The sequence below is a fragment of the Triticum urartu genome, chromosome 6A, assembly GCF_056163025.1.
Source record: "Triticum urartu cultivar PI428250 chromosome 6A, HENAU_Tu73, whole genome shotgun sequence".
NCBI classification, from domain to species: Eukaryota; Viridiplantae; Streptophyta; class Magnoliopsida; order Poales; family Poaceae; genus Triticum; species Triticum urartu.
In genome coordinates, this window is record NC_141878.1 from 242,708,797 (window position 1) to 242,720,088 (window position 11,292).

General features: G+C 42.0%; 1 protein-coding gene across 1 annotated transcript; it reads right to left on the reverse strand.

Annotated features, from left to right (window-relative positions):
* Positions 1–9,895: 9,895 nt before the first annotated feature.
* On the reverse strand, positions 9,896–10,876 carry LOC147964885 (uncharacterized). Its single transcript, XM_087527094.1, has 3 exons — positions 10,772–10,876; positions 10,406–10,685; positions 9,896–10,326 (listed from the first exon to the last, which is right to left on the reverse strand). Exons 1-3 carry the CDS (start codon positions 10,874–10,876, stop codon positions 9,896–9,898), a joined length of 816 nt encoding a protein of 271 aa, XP_087383220.1.
* Positions 10,877–11,292: the final 416 nt, after the last annotated feature.

Genomic DNA, 11,292 nt, shown 5'->3' on the forward strand with positions numbered 1-11,292 from the left:
ACAATTTTAGATTTATTAAACATGCAAAGTAAAGCCACCATGTTAAACTAGTCATTTTTCTACCCCATTTACATATAAAGTTTATTAAAAACCGAGCCACGTTTAAATAGTTATGAAACAAATCATTTTAACATGGCATATGAGAAAAATTACACAAATAGCCTTTTAAACATTTTTAACATGCATGAAAGTTGGAAATTATTAATCTACACAAAATTCTAAGAACTTTACATATTGAGTTTGTTTAATTCCGATGGACGGTTGTGGAGTTATTAAATGCATGAACAAGAGGGGCTTTACTGCAAAATTGACATTCTCTCGAAAAATTAGGCAAATTCACAGCCAGGAAAAAAACATGCATCGGGCTGAATCTGCTGCATCGCTGGGCTAAACAGGAGGGGTTGTGCTAGAGAGAGATGGGCTGAGAAGAGAGGAGAGAGGCCCGGCAAGGTTTCGGGAGACCAAAAACGTCCGACGTTAGACCGGCTATAATGCTGCTATATGTTTAACGGTTGGGCTATCAAACGAGCTCCGAATGCGACGAAAATTGATAGGCGGCCTACTGACAACATAACAACACCGCATGCCAACTTTCAACCCATTCCGAGAACATTTTCCGGCCACTTATAAAATAATATTTCGGACATGCCACGGGCGCGTGCAAGTGTGTCTGGGCTCCGAACGGACAACGGAAAGAACTGAGAAAACCGGACGGATGCAAGTTTTGAAAACATGATGATGCAATGCACATGATGACATGGCAAGATGCAACATGCAAGGAAATGACAAGGCAACAACAGCGAATAACTGGAAGACACCTGGCGCAACAGTCTCGGGGCATTACAACACTCCACCATTACGAGAGGATCTCGTCGCGAGATCTAGGATGGCACCAGAGGAAAATATAAGGGGTAAAACTAAGTTGCTTCTTTGACAAATTAGTGAAGCCAAAGGAACCTTGAGAGGTTGAACAAATTTCGAGAAAAGAATACAACGAAGATGGATGAGGTTGAAAACACTCCGTTAGAAAAGAGGAACAAGGAACATTACTAGAACCTTGTAGGTTGAAAGACGTAAGAAAAGGGTGCAATGGACAAGACGTACATGCAAGCACTCCGGTAGAAACGAGATGCAGAAGGAATGATAAGGATCAAAAATGACAACATTCCTGTTAAAACAAGATATAGAAGGAATAAGAATGATACAATAGGACAACACGCCGCCTGTAAATGAAAAGAATTGAATATGAACTTGGGAAGATTGGATGATACTTGATGAAATCAACAACACACTGCCTCCGGAACTATTGAAAGAATGACACAATGGGTAAGGACGATTTCAGACGGCACTCCGGTTGAGAATGGAGCCAAACTTGACAGAATGGGAAGAACATGAAAAGAGGGCATGACACTCCGGTTAAATGGATAAGCAAAGGAAAGAAAATGATCATGACAAAACAAGGATATGGGTTGAAGAGAGCAACATCACAATTCCTCCGGAAGAAATGATAGGATGGAATGGAATGAACGGAGGAGAAAACAAGATCTTGGTAGAGCACGCTTACAACAAATGCTAGAACGGAGTTGTTGGACTATCAACAACGAAAAAGGATAAGCTTGAAGTGGGCTTATCGATAACACCTCAAAATCTTGAGGTGAAATTACGCCACTCACGAAAAACAATAGGTTGGATTGATATCAACAAAGAGATGACAACTCCTTTCGCCGAGAGGATAGGAGAAAAACTTGGATCATTTATAAGCACCATAAATAGCAACAATCCTTAGGGAAAGCTTTAAGTGAAATATAACCCTAGATAATTCCAAATAAGAGATTGATGGATTGAAAATACCTCATTCTTAACAACATGTGAATCATGACACATGAACTCAAATTATCAAGAATGACATAATACCACCTCCAATGATATGGTAGAAAGAATTGCACTTCGGAATGCGAGATGAAGAATGCTTGAGCTCCTCTGAAAAGAATCTTGATGAGCACTTCGAGAAGGAATTAAATCTTTGATGAACCATCATGTAGAGCCTCAGTGAAGAACTCCGGTAATAAAAGAATGATCAAACGAAATGAAGGATGAAAAGAATAAGATTGAAGCCTTGCAATGATTTAGATGGATCTTCGAGATGATATAATTGAGAGATCTTGGAACTCTGGGAAAAGAAAGACGAACAATTGAAAATGAGAATTTGATGAACCTCTGGAATAAAGAATTAATCATTTGGGTGAAACAAGAATAAGAATTATATTATGCTTATCCTTCACCAATTTAAATTGATGACAAGCAATGGATTGCATACAAATTATTCTCGTGGAAAAGATGAAGATAGATATAGCGCAACTTGATAAGTCTTCAACGAACCACCGGAAGGGTCTGGAAACAACGAATGAACTAATATGATAAACGAAGGAAGAAGAATCTTGAAAGAACCACCATAAGAGTTGGAAATGAACGAATTAAAGATGAAGAAACACTGGGAAGGATTAGAGAATGAATGAAGATACTTGAGGGAATTTAGATACTCCCTCCGTAAACTAATATAAGAGCGTTTAGAGTACTAAAATATTGATCTAAACGCTCTTATATTAGTTTATAGAGGGAGTACAAGAGAACGAAGAGATCATGAGCTGAATATATAATATTTGAATGAAGCACCAATAAGATTTGGAGAACGAGAACTGAAAGCTGAGAATGTATAAGCCCGAAATGATGGCTTCCGGAGAATCAAACTGAAAAGAATCTAGAATTGCCCCGGATGGGTGAAAAGAATTCTCACAATCGAAAACAATTATGAGAGGATGGCAACAAGCTAGAATCACGAATCGTTGATAGAACGGAACAAGATTGAGAGAAAAAATCATCTACGGTCTTCAAGTGTTGATAATGACGATGAGAAGCATCACCATGGATTGTTGAGATACTCCGGGATAATGAAGAATATAAAGGTTGAATCAACAACGAAAATAATTTGAAAGATCTTGGAGAAAGACTTTTGACTGATGACAAATCATACTAACGTCGAACTTTGAGATGAATTTGAGAAGCTCCGGGAGAATTAGAAGAGTCAGGTAAGATCCTGGGAAAAGACCTGTGGGTTAGGTCCCACTCAAAAGAAAACACCATTGAACAATTACTTGAAAAGGAGATAACATCGGTTGAATTAAATGGCTTGAAAGAGATAACATCCTCGAAAGAGCTTGAACGAAAACAAAGTGGAAACACGAATCTTCTGAGCTATCTTCGGCACTCCGGAACAAATGTATAGCGGGAGGTGAATGATTAAGAGGTGCACCGACATGAGAAGATATTTGAAATAAGGACAGGAATGATCAACACCGAAAGCTTGAATTGAAACCACCGGAGAAGAAAAAAAGAACGAAGAATGGTGAACTTGAAGCTTCGTTAGTATCTTCCTGAGAATCACCGGATAAGAATATTGACGGAAAGAATGAAGAAACTTCACATCAATAAAAGGGATACATGATTAAGAAATCTGAGTCGTTGAAGAAGAAGGGTGGGAGGGCGGGAAAACAAAGACAAGTTAGGACAGATGAAACAAACACCGTTGTGAATAACTGAGCATTGATCTTGCAAATGTTGAAGGGATTGAATTAACTTGAAGAGAAACACGCCGGTTGAAAAGGATTGACATGACAATCTCGATTATCATGAAGGATTAGTATTCACATAGAAATATGAGAACACTGCTTAGAAAAGGTATGGAATCAACACTTGACTTCGAAGCAACTCGAATACCACAACTGAAAACAAAAACAAAGGATTTGACTCACAGAATAAGCCGGAACAAACATATGATAGAGATTTCGTCCAAAGTTTTCGTGGTGGGGCCCACACGGGCTCGATCGTACAACACCATCATGTACAAGGCAGTGCACATGACATACGAAGCATCCCCGAGTCAGCATAGCCAAGGACTCTTTAAGACACAACGAGACCACTGTAAAACCAACCGTGGATAGGCGGACCACTAGACGTCAAACCCCAATCTCATATCATGCATCTGTCAGAAAGATATCCTCGGAGCTACTTGAATTCCCACTCATAAACTCCCAAAACTTTCTGGTTATGCAATCAGGTGTTGGGGATACAGGGGAAGCATAATATCTCACCCAAAACTAGCAAATCCTACATCCAGCTGTATCCATCCTTCAACACATAACCAAGAAACCTTCGGAAATCATTTACATCAACCTTTGAAAAGCATCCGTTATATGAGTTATGGCAATACTCCCAAACTCCCGCCCCAGTACTGGGTGGCGTCGAGGTTATCTCACCAACAACTACATAAAAGAGATTTTTGATGTCGGCAAACTCAGGTATTCCAGAATTGCAACGATAAAATTGTGACGACAACACCTCGGAGCTCAACTCCCCGGGACACTGCCACAACCCCTAAATGTCAGGAGGCACCAAGAACAATGTTCTCGTCACAAAACCATCGGAACGATTCCAAGATACCCGCGTGATCCTAAAAAAAATTAGTGAAATTTGAGGAGAGAATAGTCAAAACTCAACGTCAGGAGGCCTCACCAGAGCGACGAAGGGACTGAGGAGTAAAAATAATCCTACTCTCCGATATATATAATCCTATAAGACTCAAAACATTTTTCTAGATTCAACAACGCCAATGATTCGATCAAGCAGGGGGCTCCTAAGTCGGGGACGGTTCTGATACCAACTTGTAACACCCAAGATGCGGCTATATCTCCCACGTGTCGGAGCAGGACTTAGAGGCATACCCGCATAGTAGGCATGTCGCAAGAGGGGTAATCTTTACACATCCCATGTATTGAATAAGAAAGGACAAAGAGTTGGCTTACAATCGCCACTTCACACAAAATAAAGAAAGACCACCCCTATTGTTAGGTCCCCGATCACCCCAACTGGGCTCCACTACTGATCGAAAGGAAACGAAAACAACCCAATGAACATGATCTTCATCGAGCTCCCACTTGAGCTCAACTGCGTCATGTGCATTGGTATCAATGACACCTGCAACTGGTTTTGGAGGTAATCTGTGAGTCATGGGGACTCAACAATCTCACACCCTCGCTGTCAAGACTATTTAAGCTTAATGGGTAGGAAAAGGTAGTGAGGTGGATCTGCAGCAAGCACTAGCATATATGGTGGCTAACTTACGCAAAAGAGAGCAAGAAGAGAAGCAAAGCACGGTCGTGAACTAGAAGTGATCGAGAAGTGTTCCTGAAACTACTTACGTTCAAACATAACTCCAAAACCGTGTTCACTTCCCGGACTCCGCCGGAAAGAGACCATCACGGCTACACACGTAGTTGATGTATTTTAGTTAAAGTTAAGTGTCAAGTTCTCTACAACCGGATATTAACAAATTCCCATCTGCCCATAACCGCGAGCATGACTTTCGAAAGTTCAAAACCCTGCAGGGGTGTCCCAACTTAGCCCATCACAAGCTCTCACGGTCAACGAAGGATATTCCTTCTCCCAGGAAGACCCGATCAGGCTCGTAATCCCGGTTACAAGACAATTAGACAATGGTAAAACAATACAAGCAAAGCCGCCCGAATGTGCCGACAAATCCCGATAGGAGCTACAAATATCTCGTTCTCAGGGCACACCGGATGAGCAATCCATACAACTAAAACCAACCCTCAAGTTTCCCAGAGGTGGCGCTGGAAGGAGCTCTGGTTCGGACCAACACTTAGACAAGCACTGGCACGGGGGGGGGGGTTAAAATAAAGATGACCCTCGGGAGTGCGACTCCCAAGGGAAAAGTTGGTGGTGGTGAGGCAAATGGTTGGGCCTTGCTGGAGGAGTTTTATTCAAAGCGAACTGTCAAGGGGTCCCCATAACACCCAACCGTGTAAGGAACGCAAAATGAAGGAACATAACACCGGTATGACGGAAACTAGAGCGGCAAGAGTGGAACAAAACACCAGGCATAAGGCCGAGCCTTCCACCCTTTACCAAGTATATAGATGCATTAATTAACATAAGAGATATTGTGATATCACAACATATCCCTGTTCCAACATGGAACAAACTTCATCTTCACCTGCAACTAGCAATGCTATAAGAGGGGCTGAACAAAGCGGTAACATAGCCAAACAACGGTTTGCTAGGAAAGCTGGGTTAGAGGCTTGACATGGCAATATGGGAGGCATGATATAGCAAGTGGTAGGTATCGCGGCATGGCAATAGAGCGAGCAACTAGCAAGCAAAGATAGAAGTGATGATGTTGAGGATGAAACTGATGGAGCAACAAGCAAGAAAAATGGAGGAAATTCTTCGCCGGAGCAGCAAGCACGAGTTGATGATGTTGAGGACGAAACTGAAATTGAGAAGTGATATGTCTCCAATGTATCTATAATTTTTTATTGTTCCATGCTATTATATTATCTGTTTTGGATGTTTTATATGCATTAATATGCTATTTTATATTATTCTTGGGACTAACCTATTAACCTAGAGCCAAGTGCCAGTTCCTGTTTTTCGTTGTTTTTGAGTTTCGTAGAAAAGGAATACCAAACGAAGTCCAAACGGAATGAAACTTTCGCGATGATTTTTCTTGGACCAGAAGACAACCAGGAGACTTGGAGATCAAGTCGGAGGAGCCATGAGGCAGCCACAAGGATGGAGGGCGCGCCACCACCCTTGTGGACCCCCGTGACTCCACCGACCTAATTCTTTCGCCTATATATTCCCAAATATCCCAAACCACCAAAGGCATCCATGAAAACACTTCTCCACCACCGCAACCTTCTGTAACCGTGAGATCCCATCTAGGGACCTTCTCTGGCACCATGCCGGAGGGGGGATTGATGTCCCACAAGTATAGGGGATCAATCGTAGTCCTTTCGGTAAGTAAGAGTGTCGAACCCAACGAGGAGCAAAAGGAAATGACAAGTGGTTTTCAGCAAGGTAATGTCTGCAAGCACTGAAATTGTAAGTAGCGAGTAGTTTGATAGCAAGATAATTTGTAATAAGCAGGCAATGATAATAGTAACAAAACTGCAGCAAGGTAGCCCAATCCTTTTGAGTCAAAGGACAGGCCAAAACGGCCTCTTATGATAAGCAAAGTGTTCTTGAGGGTACACGGGAATTTCATCTAGTCACTTTCATGATGTTGGTTTGATTTGTCTTCGCTACTTTAATAATTTGATATGTGGGTGGATCGGTGCTTAGGTGCTGTTCTTACTGGAACAAACCTCTTACTTATTATTAACCCCCTCGCAAGCATCCACAACTGTGAGAAAAGTATTAAGAATAAATTATAATCATAGCATTAAACTTTTGGATCCAATCGGTCCCTTATGGAATAGCGCATAAACTAGGGTTTAAGCTTTTGTCACTATCGCAACCCCTCATCTAATAACTACTCCACAATGCATTCCGTTAGTCCCAAATATGGAGAAGTTCACATGACACCACTAAGGGAATCAGAACATACATAGCTTCAAAATATCAAATACATATCAAGTTCACATGATTACTTGTAATAAGATTTCTCCCGTGACCTCAAGAACAAAACTAACTCCGCCCAAACAATGCATTCCCTTGGGCAGGAGATGGTGCTATTGAAGTTTTTGATGGAGATTTCCCTCCCCAAGATGGGAGAGTTGTTGGTGATGATAATGACGATGATTTCCCCCTCTGGGAGGGAAGTTCCCCGGAGGAATCGCTCCGCCGAAGGGCAAAAGTGCTCCTGCCCAAGTTCCGCCTCGAGACGGAGGCACTTTGTCCCATCCCCTTATTTTTTCTAGGTCAAAATGACTTATATACCAGAAGATGGGCACCGGAGGTGGGCTGGGCTGAGCACAACCCACCAGGGCACGCCTGGGGCCCAGGCACGCCCTGGTGTCTTGTGCTCACCAGGTGGCCCCCCTCTGATAGTTATTTGCTCCAGTATTTCTTATTTATTCCATAAAAATTCCTCGTGAATTTTCGGCTCATTTGGAGTTGTGCAGAATAGGTAGCTTGACGTAGACTTTCCAGGTCCGGAATTCTGAAATTCTCCCTCTTTGTGTGTACCTTGCAAATAATGAGAGAAAGGGCATTAGAATTACTCCAAAAATCATTATTATGCATAAGAACATTCTAAATAACAGTATGTAAACATGATTCAAAATGGATGTATCAACTCCCCGAAGCTTCACTTGTCCTCAAGCAAAAACCGAAATCGTAAAACATGTCCAGATGCTTAGAGAGAGAGGTGTCGATAAAAACAAAATACGGACGGACATAGAAGCATCATGTGAATTATTATAACAACAACAAACTTTGACATAAAACTTTTATCATAGACTTCTCATGAACAAATAGCAATTCATCACATCGTCGAAGTATAAAGCATAAATTCTATTGGAAACCAACAAACTATGTTCTCAGTCAACTTTGCAACTACAATTCATCATCTTTTCAGGAAGGGTCACGTATCAGAGTCTTTAGGCAAGTCCACATACTCAACCATCATATTGTCTTCTATGATTGCTAACACTCACCGCATACACATGAGCAAAACATTTCAATCCGACACATACAAGGCCTTTGCGGTCTGCCATGGCTGATGGCAAAGGCCTTTGTCGTCCGTCAGCAGACGGCAATAGGTCCGGCTGAATTGGCTACTGTGAAGAGCTCTTTGCTGTTTGCTAATGGACGACAAAGATGAAATAGTCTTTGCCGTCCACCAGCGGACGACAAAGGACCTGGACGACAAAGACCATTGCACCTTTGTCGTCTGCCAGCGGGTGGCAAAGTAACCAAATAGGTCAACCCCCAGGTTGCACAGGTAGCTGCCATGTGGCAGCTTTGCCGTCTGCTAGCTTATGGCAAAGCTCTTTGCCGTCTTCCAGCAGACGGCAAAGAGCTTGTATATCCCCTGTTTTTTCTTAAATTACATTCAATTTCAACACACAAGTTTCAACACACAAATTTCACAGCAGACATATCCAACACACAAGTTTCATCATATATACATTCATAACCAACACATAGTTCCATCCATACATATTACAATAGTTTCACATTGTTCATCCAACATCTATCCATCCAACCATATAACAAGTTCCACATTGTTCATCGATACAAAAGAAAAGTAGAAAGGGAAAAGAAGCACTCCATCCATGCAAGCTTCTGTGAAATAAATGAAATCTGGAAAATGGGAAACAAGAAAGTTAGAAGAAGAAGACTAGAAGAAGAAGAAGAAGTAAGCATACTTAGGTAAAATGGAGCTAACCTAGCTAATTATGCCATTTTTGAGTGAGCTAAGCATATTATGCCATTTTTGATTTAAAGCAGCTAAGTATAGGTATTTATTGAGCTAACCTAGGTAACTAAGCATATTAGAGCTAACTTAGAGCTAACTTAGGTCATTTTGGAAAAGAAGAAGAAGAAGACTAGAAGAAGAAGTCTAGAAGAAGAAGAAGAAGAAGACTAGAAGAAGAAGAAGAAGACTAGAAGAAGAAGAAGAAGGTTTTTACCCTTTTCCTTCTCATTCTTCTTCTTTTATTCTTTGTTTTTCTTCTCTTTCTTCTTCTATTCTTTATTTCTCTCCTCTTCCTTGTTTTTCTTCTTCTTATTCCTTATTTGTGTCATTTTAGAGCTTACATAAGTAATTATGCCATTTTTAGCTAACTAAGCTTATTATGTCAATTTGGAGGAAAATAAGGTAAGTATAGGTCATTTTTGTGCTAACATAAGTAATTATGCCATTTTGAGCTAACGTAGGTAAAATTGATCATTTTGGAGCTAACCTAGCTAAAATGGATCATATTAGAGCTAACCTAGGTAAACTTGGTCATTTTGGAGCTAACCTATGTCATTTCGGAGGAAACAAAGCTAAGTATAGATCAGTTTGGAGATCTGACATACCTGACTTAGTTCACTCCTCCTTCTTCTCCTTCTCCTTCATCAACCTGATGCGCCTAGAGCGGTGAGGCAGTGGGATGTAGTCTTCTACCACAATTGGCATGGTCATGTCGCCCGGCTGTGTGATCGCCGGCGCCACCACCATCGTGAGGTCATTTTCAAGCACCACCACCATCGCGAGGCCATCTTCAGGCAGCACCATCGCTAGGTCATCCTCAGCCACCACCAACTCTTGCCCATCGTCAGCCACCACCATCGGTTGGCCATCGTCAGTCACCACCATCGTGAGGTCATCGTCAGACAGAATAGGCTGCACCTCCTCATCCCCACTCTGCTCCTCTTCTTCCCAAATCCATTCTGGATCATCCTCGCTACTGCTTTCGCTGTAGCCCGACTCGCAGCTGCTTTTGCTGTAGCCAGAGTCACTGCCGCTGCTTCGATTGCCTGACCAAATGCAACAAAGTTTTTTTAACAATCAGTGTTAGACAAAGCCAAATGGAGAGGAAGAAGAGGCAGAGCGTACTCGCATCGCCGTCGTCCTGGTAGCATATGCGGCACAAAGTCGTGTTGAACACATTTACGGTGAGCATGGCGTCACCGTCGTACCTGAAGACAAGGAAGTACACATGCCTTAGGTCGTAGGCATGGGCAAACTGCTCCCAGCCACGACACAGGTACATGTGGTCGTTCATGATCACCACCTCCATGTCCCAAAGCCTGCGAAGCCCGCTGCCGGCCTGTCGCAGCTTCACATTCTTTGGCCGATGGCCATCCATCATCTCCATAAAAGTGTCAGGCAGCCTCTGCAACATGGTTCAAGGAGTGATGTAGCAAACAACAGAGTTATGATAAAGAGATGGGTGAAGGGGAGATCTCTCCTTTTATATACCCGCCTCTTGGAGGAATTCTCAAGTATGATCATGAAGAACTCGAAACCCTCCAAGTCGTACTCTGGTGTGGCAGATCGTAGCCTGTGGTGGCGGCCTCCCCCCATCTCTGATAATCAAGAACATCAACAACACTTCATTAATTTCGTAGGCTAGTTGGAAATGGCAATTGGCACCCTTAAAAAATCAATAAAAGCGCAACCAAAATAACAACCCGAAACTCCTAATACGTACAGAATGCACAAGTTGTTCTGAAATTTTGCACTCATTGGCAACCACTTCAGATAACACTAAGCAGCACCATTTATATCCAATCAAAGAAAGGCCTCAACAATGTTTCCAAATTAGTGGGTTTTTGGACCACCAGAACACAACTTAACATAAAACAACAACCTATAAGAAATAACCCTACCATCAAAACCCTAAAAATGTTAGGAGCCTAAAAGCTCCAAATAATAGTACACTACACTCAGGAGCACAACACTCTTCCTCAGAGATCAATGTTAACAAACAAACGCAATAA